The sequence below is a fragment of the Trifolium pratense genome, linkage group LG4, assembly GCF_020283565.1.
Source record: "Trifolium pratense cultivar HEN17-A07 linkage group LG4, ARS_RC_1.1, whole genome shotgun sequence".
In the NCBI taxonomy this organism is placed as follows: domain Eukaryota; kingdom Viridiplantae; phylum Streptophyta; class Magnoliopsida; order Fabales; family Fabaceae; genus Trifolium; species Trifolium pratense.
The window spans coordinates 18,247,916-18,269,802 of record NC_060062.1 but is presented as its reverse complement, the minus strand read 5'-3'; the positions used below and the strand labels follow the sequence as shown (position 1 = coordinate 18,269,802).

Sequence of the window (21,887 nt, the reverse complement as noted above, 5' to 3'; positions counted from 1 at the left end):
TTATTAAATACTTTTATACTTCATTTTATAAAAGATTTATTTTTATTTTGTTTTCATTGACATTTTTTAATAGATTCCTCATAGACCTATTTATTTTGAATAATTGTCATGTAGATTCCTTATTATAACTCTATATAGTATTATTATTTTTTTTTACCTGTATTTTTTTATGCTTGAAAAGAGGTAATGATTTGCCACTTTAATGAATATTAAATTATTTGGCCAGTTTCCCCCCATACATTTCTCTTTTGAATATTATTCTTCTAATAAAATATTATTATATATATTTTCCCTTTTCCTCATGACCTTAATTATCAGAGATCTTATGTTATTTAAGGAAGGTTGGATCATTTCTTCCTTCATATCTTTTCCTTTGTCATTAAAAAAAAAAAAATCATTATGGTTTATCGCGATGTTTTTCCTACTCAGTCTAACTTGCTGTCTAAGGTTGAAAGTTTTATTGGAGTTCATGAAATTCAAAATTTCTCCAAATTCGCTGATTCGAAGCTAGACGGTATTGCTGTTGTCTGTGCATGTTTTTTTGGTGTTGTTGAGGGTATTGATATGTGGTACAAAGACGATAATTCACAGAGGTTTCTTATACTGCTAAAGAGTTTAATTTGTTTGATTTTATTCTTAGATTACCATTTTTAGGTAACTTATTCTTTAATGTATATTTGTAGGTTCCGTCTAATTCTTACCGTGGGTGATTTGACTGGTGAAGCATCTTTCAAGTTAACTGACCAAATTGTTAAGCAATTAGCTCCTGATACTTTTGGTGCTTTGTCTTCAATGGTAATTTTGTTTATTAGCTATTTATTCTTATTCTAATTGAGGATTGAATAAAGTTATTTGTGTTTGTATTGATGTAGCCAGAAGGAGCTTCTCTGTATCCCCATGAACTTGATTCGTTCTTTGGTGATCCTTTCTTATTCAAAGTGAAAAAATATGGGGTTTCTCAAAAAGTTTCCACTGAATGTTATGATGTTTTGGATGTTTGTGCTGATTCACAACTTGTGAATTTTTTCATTGAAAATTATCTCCCAGTTTGTTGTGATGAGGTAAGTCTTTATTGTTTTTTATTTATTTGTATTCATTGAAATTATTATCAAGTTTATTGGATTTATGTATCCTTTTCAGAGTGTGTTTGCTGGAAAAAGGGATATTTCCGTAGGTTCTCCACTGAAAGAATATGATGAGTTTGATGACTTTGATCAGATTGATTTTACAATTGTTAGTGATCAAAATGAGGTAGTTGTGTCTGCTGCGAAAGATGATGTTAGTGGATCAAAAAGAAAGCTTCCTGCAGCATTTGAAGTTCTTGGTGAATCCAGCAAAGTCCAGAAGTTCACTTGTGACTTGCCTTAGAAATAATAAACTTATGATGTTTTATTTAATAAATAAGTGTCAGAATTGTGTTAGGGACACTTTGTTGGTGGTTTTGTGTTGTTATCTCATTCCTAAGGTTTATTTATATGTAATGAATTTATTAATGAACTATGTGTAATGAATTATCTTTATTGAAAGTTTTATATATGAGTTTTGAATTATGTATAATGATTTATTAATTCAATTTAAATATAAATTAAACTATGATTTGTTTTTGTTATTCATTTCGTTTTTTTATTCATATTATTGATTTTATTATATACATTTTGAATTTCGAGCTACGAAATATAGATGTTTATTTTATGCTATTTCTATGATTTATAAACTTAATACTTTGCTGATGTTACAAGTTGGAAATTATAGAGTTTCTTTTTATTAATCGCTGGTAAGTATAAAATTATAAGTTAATTATGCATAGAGTTTCGCCTGTAATTTTTTTTTATAATTTTGTTTGTTTTCTAAAGATGAATGGATTACAAGATCTTATTTTAGAGAGGGATAGAAAAAAGGGAAAAAAAAAAGGTCTGATTGAATTTTTATTTTTATGCCAAGAAGTTTTGTTGAGTAAAATTTTGTTACATGTTTAGTCAATTGGTTATATAGTCTTTCCATGAGAATAGCATGTGATCAAATGTTGTTGTCCATTGTTGCATGAAAATTGTTACTACTTATTTTGGTTATTCTAAGGAGTAATAAAGGATTGTGTGAGGTTGCATATTATCCACATAATAAATTATATATTTAATTTCTATAACCACATCAAATATACAGTGGAGCATTAAATGCTAATTCATGATATCAAGAGTAATTATGTCTTTGCATATAATTTTATATTTTAATTCAATAGTTATATAGCTATTACAGCTTTCAAGGTGTGGGTCTCACTTATTATATTAGTTGCATAATATACGCTTCTTTCTTTTTCTATATATCAGAGTCACATCTCACTCTCACATTTATAGATTCAATCCCAAGTTACATAGCTACTATGAATATCCCTTTAAGCTATTTCAGTGAACTTAAACCTGGGAGAGTAAATTGGAGAGTGGAAGCCAGAGTTATTAGGATTTGGACTGTTGGTAGTGTTTTAGTTAATGGAAAGGTTAATACAATGGAACTGATTTTGCTTGACCAGGAAGTATGTTACTTTTTATATTGGGTCATATTATTTGTTTGTTTCTTTCGTTTTCTGATGAGGGTTATAAATAGTTTTAAACATTCTTAATTTTTTGTATAGGGTAAACAGATACAGGCTTCGGTTCCTACTCATTGTCTTCAAAAATTTGCTCCAATTTTACGTGAATACAATGTTTATGTTATTTCTTCCTTCAATGTTTCTCGAAATTTAGACTGTGGGATTGGTGTCTTCAGTGAATATAACATTTCTTTCAATGAAAAGACAGAAATATACTTCTCTAATTGTTTGTTGATCAAAAGAAGTGGATTATCTCTTTTATCGTCGTCTGAGGTTTTAACCTCTTCTATTTCACATAGATATTATGTTGGTATGTATTTACAGTATTTTTTAATTTGTCAATCTTAATTAGTATTCTTTTTATTTATTACCTTATATACTTTGATTTTTCTACCTTATATTGATTGTTTCTTATTTTGTTTTTTTTTCCCCTTATTTTAGATGTTATTGGAATGTTGACAGCGTTGCACTATGAAGTTTTCCTTGATTTCAATGGTAATATGAAGACTGTTGTGAAATTACAGTTAAGTGATCGCAGGTATATACAAACAATTTTTTTTATTAGCTGTTACCAGATTTTATAAAAAACCAAAAAATAGTAAATTTTAATTAGTGTATTTCGCAGGGGTAGGTTTGATTGTGAACTTCGCGGTTCCTCTGTTACTCAGTTTCAAAATCTTTTCAACAACTGCTATGAGGGGTTACCTATTGTTATGCTTCAATTTGCTAGAGTGAAAATGGATAAAGGTTTTCTCTATTGTTTAACATTATATTTTGCATTTGGTGTTTGCTCATTTTTTGTGATACTGATGATATATTATTATATTTTAAAATGTTGTTAGGTTATGTGTTTGTTGAAAGTGTGGATGATGTTACAAGAGTATTAGTTGATCCTCATATTGCTGAACTTATTAGTTTTAAGATGGGGTAATGAGGATTTTATGTATTTCATTTAATATTATGTTCAAATTATTGTGTTATTTGTTTATTAATGTCGTCGAATTTATTTATATTCTCTACAGATTTAAGAAGAAGTTTAGTCGCTGCTATATTCGCTCTATTGCAGTTAAAATGAAGATGATTGAGAAAAATTATCGTCTTTTTGATCAATGTTATCCGGTGAAAACCTTATATGATTTGGTTAAATCCCCAGTTTATGGATTGTTTGTTACCTTTGCCGAAATGGTTGAAATTACAAACTATGATGATTGGTTTTATGCCGTATGTGATTGTCAAAGAAATCTAATTAAATACAATTCATCTTTCTACTGCACTGAATGTCACCGTACCTCATTCCGAGTTTCTCCGAAGTAATGATTTATTTCTTTGGTTTTCGTTTGAGTATAAATTTTTTTTTTTTGGGGTTTTATGTTTAATTTTATGTTGTCCTAATAGGCGGAAAGTTGAATTTGTTGTTGGTGATTCTACTGGAAAGGCTATTTTTACTGCTTTTGATGAGTTAATTACTGGATGTGTTTCTACTAGAGGAAACAAAATGGTTAGTTTACAGATATTATATTTTTAATTAGGATTATTATTATTAATATTTTTTAAAATTTCAAATTCTGTTGATTTTATAATAGGGTTTGAATAAGAAAGACTCCTACAACTCCTATAGCAATTTTCTGGGGAAGAATTATCTTTATGTTGTGCGCAAAACACATGGTCCAAATATTTTATTGCCTGATGTCTTTGAAGTTGTTGAGATGACTTCGGATCTAACCATCATTCAAAGTTTCTTATCAAAAGGCAGCTCATACACTCCAACCAAGGTTTGTGTGAGTTTTGAAAAATTTCCTTTTGTATTTAAGTCAATTTGCCTTTGTATATACATGCAGATTAATATATTATTAAATTTGTTTTCTTTTATTTTTTGTGTAGTGCATTTTCAAGCCTTCATTCTCTGAGATTGTTCCAGTTGGTTTTGATATTATTGGTACATCTAATTTGGGTTGCTGCCAAGGTCCATCCGTTGTTCCTGTTTTACAAGGTTTTGCTCGATCCGACTGTCGATTAACTGCTGGGGAACCAATTGTGGCCAAAAGAAATTTGTGCCATATTCTTGAAGGTGTTCCATTAAAGAAATCCCGTGGCATTTGACAAGAATTATGTTTGGGTATCTACTTATGTCTATATAAATGTGTTGTTTTTAGGATTTAAAAACTATATCATTGTTGTTTTTGTTAGCATTCTAATGTTGGAGAAGTTGTATTTTCCATTGTTTCTGGATGGAATATTAGATAGGTTTCATCCATATGTTTTTTACCAGTTAGTGCCTTATTGTTCTTTATTTTGAAAGCCAATTAGGTTTTTGTAATTCAAGGCAAATTATGGATATGTGTTTGATATATTTATTTATTTTGTTTTCGTGCTATTATTCTACTATTAATTACAATTTTAAATTTAATTATAAATAAAACTTATTATTTTAATAAAAAACTTTTATATAACAATTATTAATTGTGGTTTATATGTGTCTTTCATATTTTTCCATTACTCTTATGGCATCTAATCAATGTTTAATTAATATATAATTTGTTGAGGTATTTTTCGGTATTTGTTGAGATGTTTTTGGTTGTGTTATTATTTGTTATTTTTTTAATGTTTTAATTATTGCCTATTTGTAGTGAACTGTGCCCTATATCTTCTTTGTAGGGTATTAGCCCGACTTTCTGATTTCTGATTCTGATGGATATGATGTCTGCTTTTTCTATCTTCAAATTTTGCAGCACCTGCAGACTGTGTCTGTATTTTAGGCTGCGTCTAGATTTTTGTGGAACAGAGTGTCAGCACACTTTGTAATACTATATTATAATACTATATTGTTGGGTTTGTATAAGAGTATAATAGAAGTTCTTTCTTATTTATATTATAAGACTATAACTACAAAAATCTTTAACTTAATATATTTTAAGTATTTTTTTATATGGAAGAGGGGTTGTATCCTGCATTATTATCAAAGCAAAGGAGGCTCGACAGAGTTAACAAATTGAAATCCAAACGGAAATTTTCAGCTGTGTGTCCGAATGTTCGAGTTGTTCGTAGAGGACGTAGGATTTTTCCGTGTTTTGTTTGAAGTTTGACTAAATATATTTCATGGCTTAAATGACCATTAATGCTAAAGAAAATCATTTATTTTTGTATTTTCCTTTGATTTATTTATTATTTTTGTGTAGTAATTCTTATTAATAGACTTCTATTGGATTCATTTTCCAGTTTCAAAGAGTAAGTCAACCAATTTTGTTGAAACTATCGTTGGCTCTTCATCATGTTTACGCCGTGTTTCGCGTGAGTAAGATCATATTGATAAAATCTTGTGTTGATTCTTTGTAACAAAAATTTGTACTATAACAACGTTAATGTTATTGAATATAATCAGTTTTTGTTTTTTAATGTAGCTGCCAATGATATTTGTTATAATCATCTATCTGGACAATTACCGAACTCGATTCCTGTGGACAATTTCGAAATGTTTCGTGAAAGTGAATATCAACGTAAAATATTATTAATTACTCTTTCATTATTCGTGTTAACTTTATCTTAGATATATTATTATGTAATTTTTATTTATTTTATTTTAATTTTTGTAGAATATTTGGATTTGGGAGACATGACGATTGGTTGTCAGAATTGTGGAGCACTTATTTGGTATAACGAGAGAGCTGAAAAAAATGTATTTAATAGTATTCCCGTAGTTTCTTTGTGTTGTCAGAAAGGTGATGTTACGTTGCCGTATATGATTGAACCACCTGCTATTCTTAGATTGTTGTTTAATGGCACTGATCCTCGAAGCAGTAATTTCCTCTTGAATTTAAGAATGTATAATAACATGTTTGCTTTTACATCGTTGGGTGGTAAAATTGAATACGAAAGAAATAAAGGTGGTGGTCCTCCCCAATTCGTCATTTCTGGACAAAATTACCACCGAATCGGCACTCTTTTACCATCAGAAGGTCATCCTCCAAAATTTGTTCAGCTCTATATATACGATACTCAAAATGAGATATCTAATAGAATGGCGCATTTCAGGTATTAATTTTGTATCTTTTATGTTGGAAGTATTTATAATAATATTTAGTTTTTTTTTATAATGATTTATGTGTATAGTGTTAATTTCCCATTTTTTCTCCAGCCCTGATGATCCAGAAAGTGCTATTGATGAGAGTTTAGTAAGAGAATTATTACATTCGATGGATTCTCATAATAAGTTGGTCAAGTGTTTTCGATTGGTTCGTGACTATCGATGTATAAATCAAAATGTTTCAGTCAAGTTACGTTTGTTTAGAAATAGAATTTCTGATTCTCGAACGTATAATGTACCTGAAGTTGATGAAATTGCAGCATTAATTGTTGGTGATTTTGATACATCTGAAATTGGAAGGGATATCATTGTTAATGAGAAAGATGGATATCTTAAGCGTATACATGAAACTCATCCAAAGTACTTACCACTTCAGTATCCGTTGTTATTTCCTTATGGGGAAGATCAATTTAATGAACATATTGAACGCAATCAAATTTCAACTTCCACAAGTGTTAACAAACGCATTCGTGTTTCTTTGAGGGAATTTCTGGCGTTTAGGTTACAAGAAAGGATAATTGAAGATTCAGTTATTTTAAAAGGTAGACGACTATTTCAGCAATTCGTCGTAGATTCGTATTCAATGCTTGAGGCTCAAAGGTTGTCTTTTTATAGAGAGAATCAAAGTACTATTCGATCTGGTTTTTTATCTGGGATTGAAGAAGCTGTTGATCGTGGTGATATTGATGCATCTTCGATAGGTGCACGAATTGTTTTGCCATCTTCTTTTACTGGAGGTAGACGGTATATGTTTAATAATTGTCAAGATGCAATGGCATTGTGCAAGAGGTATGGATATCCAGATTTATTCTTAACAGTAACGTGTAATCCAAGATGGGTTGAAATTCAACGTCATTTGTTAAGAAGTGGCACGTATGCATGTTTTAGACCTGATATTTGTTGTCGAGTATTTAAACTTAAGCTTGATGAAATGATGAATGACTTTAAAAAAGGTGATTTCTTCGGACGTGTTATTGCAAGTAAGTGAGTCATGTTTTTTGTTTTCTTATCCTTATTATCTTTCTTTATTCAATTTTTTATTTCAAAGTTATTTCACTTGATTATTTTTGGATGGTTTATATGTTGTTAAAAATGTATATGTAAATTGAAAATCTAATTTTTTTTAGGTGTTTATACCATTGAGTTTCAAAAACGGGGTTTGCCACATGCACATATATTACTTTGGCTCGATTATCGGGACAAACTCAACTCTGCTTCAGCCATTGATTCTGTCATTTGTGCTGAGTTACCTGACCCAGTTAGATTTCCAAAGCTTTTCGCCACAGTTTCCAATTTCATGATACATGGTCCATGTGGCAATGGCCATAGAAATTCTCCGTGCATTAAAAATCGTCGATGTTCAAAGTTTTATCCAAAAAAGTTTATCTCATGTACAAGATTTGATGAAAGTGGATATCCTATATATAGAAGAACAGATACAGGTGTTACAGTATTTAAAAAGGAAGTTGAGTTAGATAATCGAAGTGTTGTTCCTTATAATCCAAAATTAATTATGAAGTATCAGGCACATGTAAATATTGAAATATGCAATAAGTCTAATTGCATCAAGTATTTATTCAAATATATAACCAAAGGTGTTGATAGGGTTACTGCAACGCTACAGTCCGGTGGGGAGGATTGTGTGGATGAGATACAACAATTTTATGATTGTAGATATTTGTCTCCTTCTGAATCAATTTGGAGAATTTTTTCTTTTGATATTCACAATAGATGGCCTTCAGTTCAAAGATTATCTTTCCACCTTTTTCGTGACCAGCGTGTAACTTTTAATGATAATTCGAAATTGAAGAATGTTTTGCGCAAGAATCAACAAAAGAATACAATGTTTCTTGCTTGGATGGAGGCTAATAAAAAATATCCTTTTGGACGATCATTAAGTTACATTCAATACCCAAGCATGTTTACTTATGATTCTACAAAGTGTTCTTGGCATCCCCGTCAACGAGGTGTTTCGGTTGGAAGGTTGACTTCTGTTCCTCATAGTTCTCAGGAATTATATTATTTAAGGTTATTGTTGAGTCGTCAAGTTGGTTGTACCAGTTATGAGGATATTAGAACTGTTAATGGAGTTACATATGATTCAAATCGTGAAGCCTGTGCTGCTATGCATTTATTGTCTGATGATCGTGAGTTTATTGATGCTATTCGTGAGGTTTCTGTTTTAGGTTCCGGAAGAGCTATCCGTGAGTTGTTTACTAAATACCTATTGGGTGGATCGTTGAGTGATCCAAGATATGTGTGGGATCAATCTTGGCTGATGGCATTTTGCATAGTAGGCGTCGCCTGTTAAACAATGAAGGTTAGTTTTTTTTTTTTTGTTACATTTTTGTGTATTTGACTTGAATTTCTAATGGAGTTAATATATATTGTTGCAGAGTTGTTGATATCTAATGATGATTTAAAACAACTTTGTTTGTATGAGATTGACAAAAATCTACGTCAAAATGGAAAGCTGCTTGAAATTTTTCGTGCATGCCTAAATTGGATTTGCCCGATCATGTTCCATTTAACAATATTTTATTAGCTAATGAGTTATCTTATGATTCGGAAGAGATGTTGATATTGCATCGGAATTGTTTTGCCTCTCTAAATACTGAACAATTGTCGGCATACGAAGAAATTGTTAATTCAGTTAACAATAATCTTGGCGTCATGTTCTTTATTGATGGTTACGGAGGTACTGGAAAAACTTACCTTTGGAACACGCTATCATTTCGATTTAGATCAGAAAGCAAAATTGTCCTTAATGTTGCTTCAAGTGGTATTGCTGCTCTTTTACTCCCGGGTGGACGAACCGCACATTCTCAATTTGGATTACCATTGGTTTTAAACGAAGAATCCTGTTGCAGTATTGAGAAGAAAACGGATAAATCTGAACTTTTAATTGCGGCAAGTTTAATTATATGGGATGAAGCCCCGATGATTCATCGTTGGGGGATTGAAGCTTTTGAAAGGACTTTGCGGGATATTATGAAAGAAACTGTTGTTGGTGCATCTGATAAACCTTTCGGGGGAAAGACAATTGTTTTTGGGGGAGATTTTAGACAAATTTTACCTGTTATTCCTAAAGGTGGTCGTGGGGAGGTTGTTCATGCATGCATTAATTCATCTTTATTATGGCGTCGATGTAGAGTTTTGAGATTGACGCAAAATATGCGTTTGCAATTTTCGTTGGATACTACCGAGAATAATTTGGTTAAGGATTTTGCAAAGTGGGTTCTTAATGTTGGTGATGGGAAATTGGGTCAATCTGAAGATGGGGAGGCGTTGATAGATATACCTGATGATATTTGTGTGAAAAATTCTACTAATCATGTTTCTGATATAGTTGATATAATTTATCCAAATTTGTTGAAAGAATTATCCAATCTCAACTTCTTTCAAGATCGTGCAATATTGTGTCCTACATTGGAAATAGTAGAAAAGGTGAATGACCATGTGATGTCATTAATTCCAAGTGATTATAAAGAATATTTGAGTTGTGATACAGTTATTAAATGTGATCAAGAATTAGGAATTGATCATCGTTGGATCACTCCTGAATTTTTGAATGATATCAAATGTTCTGGGCTACCGAATCACAGTTTGAAACTTAAAATTGGGGTTCCTGTAATGCTGCTTCGTAATATTGATGTTGCTTCCGGTTTATGCAATGGAACTCGCTTGATAGTTGTTGAATTGGGTATACATGTTATTGGGGCCAAATTTGTGGATAAATCTGGTATAACAGAGAAAGTTTATATTCCTCGAATGAGTTTGATTCCGTCTGGTGCTAATGTATCGATATCTTTCGAGAGACTTCAATTCCCTCTTTGTGTTTGTTTTGCAATGACTATTAACAAAAGTCAAGGACAAACTTTGTCGGCCGTTGGTCTTTATTTGCCTAGATCGGTTTTCTCTCATGGACAGTTGTATGTAGCTTTATCTCGGGTTAAAACTAGGTGTGGTCTTAAAGTTTTAATGTTAAATGATATTGGTGAATCGTGTACCTCTACGATTAATGTTGTTTATCCGGAAGTTTTTCAAAGAATATAGCATTTCTATTATGTATTTAGCTGTATTATTTGATTTTTAATACAACAGGAATTTGATTGAAATTCAGTTTTACTGTAATACATTCAACCATTCATGTTTTATTTTATTTTTTAATAATTAGTAAATCCTTATTTATTTTACTTTTTGTAAGTGTTATATGTTTAAGAATATGAAATAATTTTAATTATATAAAATAATAAATTTAACTTTAAAAGCAGTATTTAAAGTATTTATATTAAGATTTTATTATATATATATATATATAATTCCATATGATAATAGTTTCAATTGAATTATATAATAGATTAACTACAAATCCTGTCAGTGAAAGAATGTCACATTTATCTGCTTTTGTCTCACCGTATTTTGCTGAAAAAATATCAACGTCGTCAGGTTCCAGAGATTTTGATTTATCTAACCAAGTTTTTATTTTCCTACTTCGTTCCTTTAAGTAAGATTAATATTTTCTTTCCGACGTGACACTCTCTCTTCTGTGTCAGAATTTCAGTCTGAAATATATCTTAGATGAGTTCATACAAAGTTACATTATTTTAATTTGTATGAGCTGTTTTTCACCTTTATATCTTTATTTAGTCAAATCGTTGTAATATCAAAAAAAAATTAAAAATTACTGCTATTTATTTATGTGGTTTAGCTATAGTTTTTTAAAAAAATTCAATTATAATTAGTCTTTTTCCTTCTTGAGACCCACGACTCTCTGCTTTTAAATTTTTTAATTAGTTTATATGAGTATATATATATATATATGTCTTATCTACATCTTTTACTTGTGTGATTCACTTTCAACACTTCATTTATCCTCACCATGAATTTCCCTTTCTCCTACCTTTTTCCAGATAATGCTGAGAGTTTGAAAAGGTGTGTTTCTTAAATCCATTTTTGTTATACTGTCTTATATAACTCTGTTTTTGCAAACAAATATCACCCTTTTGTGATTATACTTTTACTATGCATTTTTATATTTGGTTTCATTTTGATTTACTTCAGTGTTTACCAATCAATGGGAACAAATCCTCATTTTGAAATGGAAACTATAATCTCGCCATATGAGGTATGATTTATTCCAAGAGTTCTGCTTATTTACTATATTTTCTTGGTTGTGGTGGGAAATTTAATAAAGTTTATTTTTGTTGTAGCCGAAAATTCCTCTCCCCAATGATTTCTGGATGGTGGAAAAAACTAGATTGTTGAGTGAGGGTGTAGGATTTATAAGAGATGATTATAATAACTATTTTAAGGTTTATATCGGTAATGATGGTGATGGAGGTTGTCTGTACGATGGGAGTGTTATTGCTATGTACTGTGGTTTTTCAAAACCCCAGAAAGTTATTCTTAGTTATCAAATAATTGATAATGAGTTTCAAATGAAGGTTGTTGATGATCTCGGTGAGGAGGTCAAATACCTTGGTTTACTGTTTCCAGAAGATCAACAAAGTCTTAGAAGCGTTGTTCCTAATTGTGTTCTTCAATCTGCTTTTGTTGATACTGCTTCGTTTGAGCCCAATGTTTTGCCTCAACTTTTATTACGGGAAGATGGTGTTGTGTTTGGCTATAACGGTCTTGATGATGTCCCTCTTAATATTGAACACCCTGATGTGGACATTAACCAAGAATATTTTCATTGGGAGGTGAAAATTACTAAATCTATGGCTGCAGGAAGAAATGTTTTGGTTAGTTTTTTAGCTATTAATTCATAGACCATAATTATATATTGTTTGGGTACTTTTTCAAGTGTATTAACATTAAATCTATATTTGTTTTGAAGCATATTCCGAAGCATATTGCCGATAAGTGTTTTCCACCAGATCAAAATAGTGTTGTTTTGGTTAATCAAGAAACTGAACAGCTTTACTTGTGTGCTGTTACCACGAGTTATCCTCCTGGCCGTTGTACCAGACGTATTGGTCGAGGTTGGTATGGCTTTGCAAAGGATGCTCGATTGAAGCATGGTGATAAAGTCGTTTTTACACTTCCAATTTCTCCTGAGTTTGTTCTAGCTAATATCATTCGGTGTGCTCCCGGAAATGTGTGATGATGTCAACTTAGTGTTGTTTTCTAAATCTACAGTCTTATAAATGTTTGTTTCGTAATCGACTTAATCTGATATTTGCTTTAGTATGTTATGTTTAGTGTTTAATATCTACTCTCTTATGAAGTGATTATGTGATTCTATGGTTTAATACTGCGATGTTCTGAAATTTATATGACCAAGACATTATATTTTGGATCTTTTTTTTTCCCAGTTTTTCCCTATGTTTAATTATGTAGACTTAAAGTATTAATCGGTCCGTTCTTCGATTATAATGATACTTTGAAGAATTTACTATGTATGTTGATGATAGTTTTCATGCTTTGCAGATATAATAAGGGGGATACACATTTATATATGTTATATAGGCTCTAATTTCATCATTAAGATTTATACCAGATTCAAATAGACCGGAAAGAATGCCATAGATATTATTATTATAACATAAAATTGAGTAAAAGGATCATGAATATCACCTGGAATTTGGTTAACATGGATAGATCTGGCTTCCACAAATTCAACCTTTGTGTTGCTTTTCACTGCGATTTTTCCAGTCAAAATCTCGGATCCGATAGTATCTCCCTGCGATTTGTTCCATGGATCATGAATAAAAAAAGAAAATTGACAAGTTTGCGAAGATAAATATCGATAAATTTTAAAGAATTTTGGTATTTTCATTTAGATCTGAAGTTGAACTGATTTGTTCTTGTGCCAAACACTGTCGAGAAAATGATCTTTTGTTTTCTTTAGCAGAGTATTATTGATATGTTTTTTAGTTGGTGGTTAAAACTTATTCAACGTGTCATGCAATTATTCGTTGGGGGGTTGGTGGCATTAATATTTTGTTTGTTACCGGTTCAATGTATTCTTTTTATAAGAAATCAATTTAATAAGAATTAAATCTATAATTCAAGCCCTATTATACCCTTGGGTTGATTATTTTAATTAACCCATCTCTAATATATTTTAAGCTTGGCCCATATGCGATAATTAATGGATGATAATTAGTCATCTTTAAATAATTCCATATTTTGAAATTGCATTAGACGATTCAATTAAATTTTATGCTATATTTGGTTCATAAATATAATTAAATTTATACTTTAAAATTTGGTTATTATCCTAAACATAATTTTATTTTTTGTAAACTAATTAAACGTATCTTTTTAATATTCTTATTTAATTTATATTTATTTTAAGATTTTATATTTATTTCAGTTTTGTTCTTTTACCTTTTTTAAATTATTGATATATTAGATTTAACTATATTTAGGTAAATCTGTTAAATACCGAAAAAACAATTTTTTTCCTCTTATATTTATGTTCAGAGTGGATAATATACGTACATGTAATTGCTTATTTATTAACGATATCATTATCCGGTTTTAATTTTTATGTTCTTTGTGTGTTTGGTCATAACAAATTTTTTTGGTTTCTTGCATTAATTTGTCTATGCATAGTTTTTTTTTTTACGTTTTCAAAAATCCGTGCGACGCACGGGTACTGGCTAGTATATTAACTAATGAAGAAAATAACCATCACCACCCGATCTTTCAAATCATCGTTCAATCACTACCAATATGCGTGATTTGTTATAGAGGCTGTGTATATATTCCTTGAATTGAATGTTATCTCTCTCTCAGAACCTTACGGTGTCGTTTTGTTCCTCCGTTTCCAATACCTTTGCCTCTTCCTGGTTGTGATTTTCTCTCTTGGCGAAATACCTAAAACAAAACAAAACAAAACAAAACAAAACAAACGGCACATTAACAATCTTACGCTAGTTTGTGAAAAGAAAATAAAAACTCGTTCTTTTTCTTTCTTCTTCAAGAAATCAAGAAACAAAGAAACACGCACACATTGTGGCGTTGGGTGGGTCGTTCAATGATCAAGAAACTGGTATGCTCAATCTGCGCCGATAATCTCTTATGTTTGCTACGGTAATTTTTTCAATCTTCTCCTTCATAAAATCAAAACCCCTTTTTTTCGAAAATTAGGGTATAAACCCTAGATCAAGAACATTCAATCTTCTACTTGATAAAAGGTATAATAACTCTACCCATTTTTCTCATTCTTGATCATTCAAGAACATTCAATCTTCTGCTTTTTATAATCGTGCAAAAATGTGTTCTGTGCCAAGACCATGGTTATGATTTATACCTGATGTGATACCGATTTTTAATTCTTGATATTTCAAGAACATTCGTGATTTCACAAGCAGCTCTAACTTATTAATATCTTTTCAGGCAATGGATGAAAAGAAATACAATCCTTAAATTTGTAAAAGAGCAATCTCCCGTCACATTTGCAATTGCTGCAGAATATGTTCATGTCTCAGATTGCCCTGTCTTTGTTATATCGGGTTCTTACGAGGGTATCTCAGCGAAGGACATGTGGCATGAAATTAAACAGGTTATGGACCTTTAAGATCTTATTTTTATGAAATATATCTGTTGGTGTTATTACTATGTTGAGTTATTCATTTTTATGAAATGTATGTACATTTTGTTTTGTTTTGTACATGATTAATAGCTCCTTTGTATCTCTAATAGTTTACATGGTATTCTACCTACTTCCTACTGGTATTTTACATGATTAATAGCTCCTTTGTATCTCTAATAGTTTTTATGCTTCTTTTCAGGTTGATCCTTTCCTGCAACTGGTTAACGACAGCAAGTTACAAGCTGTTGTTAATACAGTTAGGCAGCCAAGTAAGGTTTACGGATCAAACGAGGATCATGAGTATGCTTTAAATGCACTTTCATCGATCAAACTAACTGAAAGCCAGTCAAATGAATCGTTTGCTACTATGATAGTGCAGGGTCTAGAAAAACCTGTAAATGTAACAACTATTTATTATTTATCATTTAATGTTACACTTCTTTATCAGGATCAGTGTGTTAACGTACATTTTTTGTGCAACAGGAGTCATCCATGTTAAAAGAACGGCTGCCTAATAAATTTTCACCAGATGATGCAACAGGAAATGCTTACCAGTCTGGACTAAAGGACGATAAACATTCTGATATGGTAATTTGCACAGCTCTGCTCATATGTTTAATTTTTTAAAAAATATATATATTTCGATTGTATTTTAACCTGTATAGTTCACCTACATGAAATTATGCAGGTTGATATTCCATTATTTACTATTGATGATGACATTCCAGATTCTGGTTTGGGCCAAGCCAATGCTGGTGGACAACAGTTTTCAGATAATCTAATCCTGCTGAGTGTTGATGACATTTTGGGTTCAGTAAGTTTTCCTGTTCATTGATATATACACACTAATAACAAGTTCGGTTTAAATTAAGTTATAGGGAATAATGAAAAATCTGATTTTTGATTTTTCTCTAAAGTTCCCCTAAAAAGATTTTGATTATAAGATATTTTGATAAGCTAATCCAAACACACATTTAGAATTGCACTAGTTAGAGATAAACTATTTTGAGACCTACACCTACAGGTTAAGTTTTGGTCTTTTGGATTGATTTAGCTATTGACATGGTATTAAGGGTGTGTTGGGTACAAAACTCAATTAAGTGCTTAATGAATTGGTGCTTTTCATATAAACATCTATGTATAAGCTATTTCTAAAAAAAGTTTATAGACATGTCACGAGCTATTTTTATAAGCTCTCTGAAATTCAGTGCTTATTCTATAAATAAGTCCAAATAAGCTCTTCCAAATGCACCCTAAATCTTCTATGATACTTTTAATTTTTGAAGGATCAAATTAGTTTTCGTGTTTTTTCTTAGGAGTCGTGTTTTTAGGATAAAATGTTTGGGTTTTCCCTTATGGAAATATTAACCATTTTGTACCTACACAAGATAACATAAGCTATTGAGGAGAGTCAAGAAAGTGGCTTTCGCATAAAAGTCAAGTATATTTTCCGACCTCAGCACAACTAAACTAGAAAGACATAAAGGTACTTTCCTGTTAAGAATCAGAGCAGATGGAAGGATCTCAATGCCCAAAGCTTTTCAAGTTTTGTTTTTTATTAACCTATTAGATAGCCATGAATGAAATGAAAACAGTAGCAGTACCCACTCGATAGTCTAAAGCAAGTTATACTGCAAAGGAGAACAAGGAATTAAAGAATTGTGTTTGTGTTGGTTAACTATCAGAGACTTCTTAACACATGACACAAGCACTAAATCTCCAAAATAAGGAGCCATGTATTGAACACTTGGTCAAACTAAATCACCAAATTCTACTGTTACATTTCTAATATGTTGAGTTCTTGGGTGTCTGTCCATGCTTCACATCCCATGGGACTCAAAATTTTGTAATGTCATAGTATTTGTGTCTTTGTGATGGCTCCGTGTCAATTTCCCCGTTAATAGACATACTTTTTAGTCGGGCATTCATTTTACCGAGCTCCACATTTAAACGGTCAATTTGTCAAATGCTGGATCCAGTGTGAATTTTTTTTCTTGATATAATAGAATAAATTCTGTGGTTTGAAAAATATTCTCTTCAACACAGTTCTATTATTAATTCTAAAAAAATAATGAGTTGAAAAATGATATTTCGTCTGCAGGTTTTGGAGACAACAAATCATGTAGGAAGGATTTCTGTTTCAACACCTTGTAACATGCCATATAAAGAAATGGCGTGTCATTGTGAAAACCTCCTAGCGGGTAAACAACAGAAGATTTTCAGTTCATGAGTACCCATTCATTATATGGAAAGCCGTTCAGGATTCCTGCTCCAGAGTACAACAACAATAAGGACGAATCCACAAATTCTAATGTTCAACAGAGTTTGCCTTTGGTACTGCTTTACTTTCTTTAGTTTTGAATTTGGAATAATTGTTTCTGGCTTTGAGATATCTTCATCTCTGATTTATTTTGGGTACTTCAAACTTTATTTTTTTAAGTGAGGACTTGATCATTAAATTTTAGGTTTAATTATCTGCCGGTTCTGAACTATTTGAGAATATCTAAATAGGTAATTGAACTAAAATAGTTTGTAGTTGGGTCTTCAACTTAGTCTTTTATAATTGGGTACCAGAATTTTTAAATAATTTATAATCAGTGACAAGTTTAGAGACCTAGTTACAAATTATTTAAATCGAGTCTTTGAACTAGTTAACCGATCACAAATTATTTAAAGTTAAGGGATTCAATTACAAATTATTGACTAGTTCAATGACATAATTACAGACTTTTGTAGTCAACAGCCTAGTTAGAAATTTCTAAATAGTTCAGGGACTGACGGAGTAATTAAACCTAAATTTTACACAGACCTAGTGACCTATATATTGGATGCCATTGCCATTGTTATGCATGTTTCAGTCTTTCAGAAGCTGAAAACAACTTATTTCCAATAACAAAATTAAAAAACTTATTCATGCGGCATTTGAATTGCAGAGTGGAAATCCATTCTTGGACTCAAACAAAAGCTCTACATCACCCGGAACATTGCCCGAGACTGGTCTAAGGCTTTGTGCCACAGAATATCAGCACCAAGCTGCCTTCTTTCAACTACCAGCGTCACGCCCATAAGCATTCTATAACACAAGTACTTAGAATTTCCTCTCTATCATTTTCATTCCTACATATTTGCTCTATCTGATTTATAATCGAACCTTGTTGGGAACAACCAGGCTTCTTGATTTTTCAGAAACCTTTAATCTTCGAAAAAACTGAACCTGCAAATTTTGTAAGGGATTGGATTTCTTGATACCCAAAAAATGTTGGATAAATTACCTAATGACTCTAGTCCCTGAATGTGAAAAAGCTAGTTCTTGCCTTAATTGCTACTCAAGCAATTGTCTCTATCGGTGTCTTCTTTTCTATTAAATTTTTTTTATGATTTTTTATTCATAATAATGCATAAATGGATGAATATTCTGCTTTGATCACCCTTAGTCCCTAAATTCAATCCCGCAACTGCAATTAAAAGTGATATTACATTATATGAACTTAATGACCCTGTCCCTAATGTTTCATAAGTTTTGCACGGGATGAATGCTTCATTGACCTTTGAGGAAAATGCATTATGAATGCTTTCTTGATGCCCACAAAATGCTGGATAAATTACTTAAAGACTCTAGTCCCTGAATGTGGAAAAGCTAGTTGTTGCCTTAATTGCTACTCAAGCAATTGTCTCTATCGGTGTCCTCTTTTCTATTAAAAAAAATTATGAATTTTTATTCATAATAATGCATGAATGACCCTTAGTCCCAAAATTCAATCTGCAACTGCAATTAAAAGTGATATTACATTATGAAATTAATGACCCTTGTCCCTAATATTTCATAAGTTTTGTAAGGGATGAATGCTTCAATGACCTTTGAGGAAAATGCATTATGAATGCTTTCTTGATGCCCAAAAAATGCTGGATAAATTACTTAAAGACTCTAGTCCTTGAATGTGAAAAAGCTAGTTGTTGCCTTAATTGCTACTCAAGCAATTGTCTCTATCGGTGTCCTCTTTTCTATTAAAAAAAATTATGAATTTTTATTCATAACAATGCATGAATGACCCTTAGTCCCTAAATTCAATTCTGCAAATGCAATTAAAAGTGATATTACATTATGAAATTAATGACCCTTGTCCCTAATGTTTCATAAGTTTTGTAAGGGATGATTGCTTCAATGACCTTTGAGGAAAATGCATTATGAATGCTTTCTTGATGCCCAAAAAATGCTGGATAAATTACTTAAAGACTCTAGTCCCTGAATGTGAAAAAGCTAGTTGTTGCCTTAATTGCTACTCAAGCAATTGTCTCTATCGGTGTCCTCTTTTCTATTGAAAAAAAATTTATGAATTTTTAATTACTTAAAGACTCTAGTCCCTGAATGTGAAAAAGCTAGTTGTTGCCTTAATTGCTACTCAAGCAATTGTCTCTATCGGTGTCCTCTTTTCTATTAAAAAAAATTATGAATTTTTATTCATAACAATGCATGAATGACCCTTAGTCCCTAAATTCAATTCTGCAAATGCAATTAAAAGTGATATTACATTATGAAATTAATGACCCTTGTCCCTAATGTTTCATAAGTTTTGTAAGGGATGAATGCTTCAATGACCTTTGAGGAAAATGTATTATGAATGCTTTCTTGATGCCCAAAAAATGCTGGATAAATTACTTAAAGACTCTAGTCCCTGAATGTGAAAAAGCTAGTTGTTGCCTTAATTGCTACTCAAGCAATTGTCTCTATCGGTGTCCTCTTTTCTATTAAAAAAAATTATGAATTTTTATTCATAACAATGCATGAATGACCCTTAGTCCCTAAATTCAATTCTGCAAATGCAATTAAAAGTGATATTACATTATGAAATTAATGACCCTTGTCCCTAATGTTTCATAAGTTTTGTAAGGGATGATTGCTTCAATGACCTTTGAGGAAAATGCATTATGAATGCTTTCTTGATGCCCAAAAAATGCTGGATAAATTACTTAAAGACTCTAGTCCCTGAATGTGAAAAAGCTAGTTGTTGCGTTAATTGCTACTCAAGCAATTGTCTCTATCGGTGTCCTCTTTTCTATTAAAAAATTTATGAATTTTTATTCATAATAATGCATGAATGACCCTTAGTCCCTAAATTCAATTCTGCAAATGCAATTGAAAGTGATATTACATTATGAAATTAATGACCCTTGTCCCTAATGTTTCATAAGTTTTGTAAGGGATGAATGCTTCAATGACCTTTGAGGAAAATGCATTATGAATGCTTTCTTGATGCCCAAAAAATGCTGGATAAATTACTTAAAGACTCTAGTCCCTGAATGTGAAAAAGCTAGTTGTTGCCTTAATTGCTACTCAAGCAATTGTCTCTATCGGTGTCCTCTTTTCTATTAAAAAAAATTATGAATTTTTATTCATAACAATGCATGAATGACCCTTAGTCCCTAAATTCAATTCTGCAAATGCAATTAAAAGTGATATTACATTATGAAATTAATGACCCTTGTCCCTAATGTTTCATAAGTTTTGTAAGGGATGATTGCTTCAATGACCTTTGAGGAAAATGCATTATGAATGCTTTCTTGATGCCCAATAAATGCTGGATAAATTACTTAAAGACTCTAGTCCCTGAATGTGAAAAAGCTAGTTGTTGCCTTAATTGCTACTCAAGCAATTGTCTCTATCGGTGTCCTCTTTTCTATTAAAAAATTTATGAATTTTTTTTATAATAATGCATGAATGGATATATATTCTGCTTTAATGACCCTTAGTTCCTAAATTCAATTATGCAACTGCAATTAAAAGTGATTTTGCATTATGAACTTAATGTCCCTTGTCCCTAATGTTTCATAAGATTTGCAAGGGATGAATGCTTCAATGACCTTTGAGGAAAATGCATTATGAATGCTTTCTTGATGCCCAAAAAATGCTGGATAAATTACTTAACGACTTAGTCCCTGGATGTGAAAAAGCTAGTTGTTGCCTTAATTGCTACTACTCAAGCAATTGTCTCTATCGGTGTCCTCTTTTCTATTTTAAAAAATTATGAATTTTTATTCATAATAATGCATGAATGACCCTTAGTCCCTAAATTCAATTCTGCAAATGCAATTGAAAGTGATATTACATTATGAAATTAATGACCCTTGTCCCTAATGTTTCTTAAGATTTGCAAGGGATGAATGCTTCAATGACCTTTGAGGAAAATGCATTATGAATGCTTTCTTGATGCCCAAAAAATGCTGGATAAATTACTTAACGACTTAGTCCCTGGATGTGAAAAAGCTAGTTGTTGCCTTAATTGCTACTCAAGCAATTGTCTCTATCGGTGTCCTCTTTTCTATTATAAAAAATTATGAATTTTTATTCATTATAATGCATGAATGACCCTTAGTCCCTATATTCAATTCTGCAACTGCAATTAAAAGTGATATTGCATTATGAAATTAATGACCCTTGTCCCTAATGTTTCATAAGTTTTGTAACGGATGATTGCTTCAATGACCTTTGAGGAAAATGCATTATGAATGCTTTCTTGATGCCCAAAAAATGCTGGATAAATTACTTAAAGACTCTGGTCCCTGAATGTGAAAAAGCTAGTTGTTTCCTTAATTGCTACTCAAGCAATTGTCTCTATCGGTGTCCTCTTTTCTATTAAAAAATTTATGAATTTTTATTTATAATAATGCATGAATAG

At 31.3% G+C, this 21,887-nt stretch overlaps 2 protein-coding genes and 1 pseudogene across 2 annotated transcripts; all 3 read left to right on the top strand.

Annotated features, from left to right (window-relative positions):
* Positions 1–5,510: 5,510 nt before the first annotated feature.
* On the top strand, positions 5,511–10,777 carry LOC123922209 (annotated as a pseudogene).
* Positions 10,778–11,524: 747 nt separating this feature from the next.
* On the top strand, positions 11,525–12,923 carry LOC123923622. The gene is made up of 4 exons (XM_045976316.1): positions 11,525–11,600; positions 11,730–11,793; positions 11,879–12,412; positions 12,508–12,923. The coding sequence occupies exons 1-4, from the start codon at positions 11,548–11,550 to the stop codon at positions 12,772–12,774; spliced, it is 918 nt and encodes a 305-aa protein (XP_045832272.1). The 5' UTR covers positions 11,525–11,547; the 3' UTR covers positions 12,775–12,923.
* Positions 12,924–14,371: 1,448 nt separating this feature from the next.
* Positions 14,372–18,967, top strand: LOC123921300. The gene is made up of 7 exons (XM_045973793.1): positions 14,372–14,711; positions 15,018–15,183; positions 15,413–15,613; positions 15,697–15,801; positions 15,902–16,027; positions 17,315–17,547; positions 18,147–18,967. The coding sequence occupies exons 1-6, from the start codon at positions 14,656–14,658 to the stop codon at positions 17,441–17,443; spliced, it is 783 nt and encodes a 260-aa protein (XP_045829749.1). The 5' UTR covers positions 14,372–14,655; the 3' UTR covers positions 17,444–17,547; positions 18,147–18,967.
* The last annotated feature ends 2,920 nt before the right edge of the window (positions 18,968–21,887 follow it).

What these genes read in the sequence shown, in the direction of transcription:
- LOC123921300 (XM_045973793.1), top strand. Translation starts at nt 14,656, where the DNA reads ATGATCAAGAAACTGGTATGCTCAATCTGCGCCGATAATCTCTTATGT. An exon ending in ACGATAAACATTCTGATATG is followed by an intron (nt 15,802 to 15,901) that starts GTAATTTGCACA and finishes GAAATTATGCAG; the next exon opens with GTTGATATTCCATTATTTAC. An exon ending in TTGATGACATTTTGGGTTCA is followed by an intron (nt 16,028 to 17,314) that starts GTAAGTTTTCCT and finishes TTTCGTCTGCAG; the next exon opens with GTTTTGGAGACAACAAATCA.
- LOC123923622 (XM_045976316.1), top strand. Translation starts at nt 11,548, where the DNA reads ATGAATTTCCCTTTCTCCTACCTTTTTCCAGATAATGCTGAGAGTTTG. An exon ending in CTATAATCTCGCCATATGAG is followed by an intron (nt 11,794 to 11,878) that starts GTATGATTTATT and finishes TTTTTGTTGTAG; the next exon opens with CCGAAAATTCCTCTCCCCAA. An exon ending in CTGCAGGAAGAAATGTTTTG is followed by an intron (nt 12,413 to 12,507) that starts GTTAGTTTTTTA and finishes TTTGTTTTGAAG; the next exon opens with CATATTCCGAAGCATATTGC.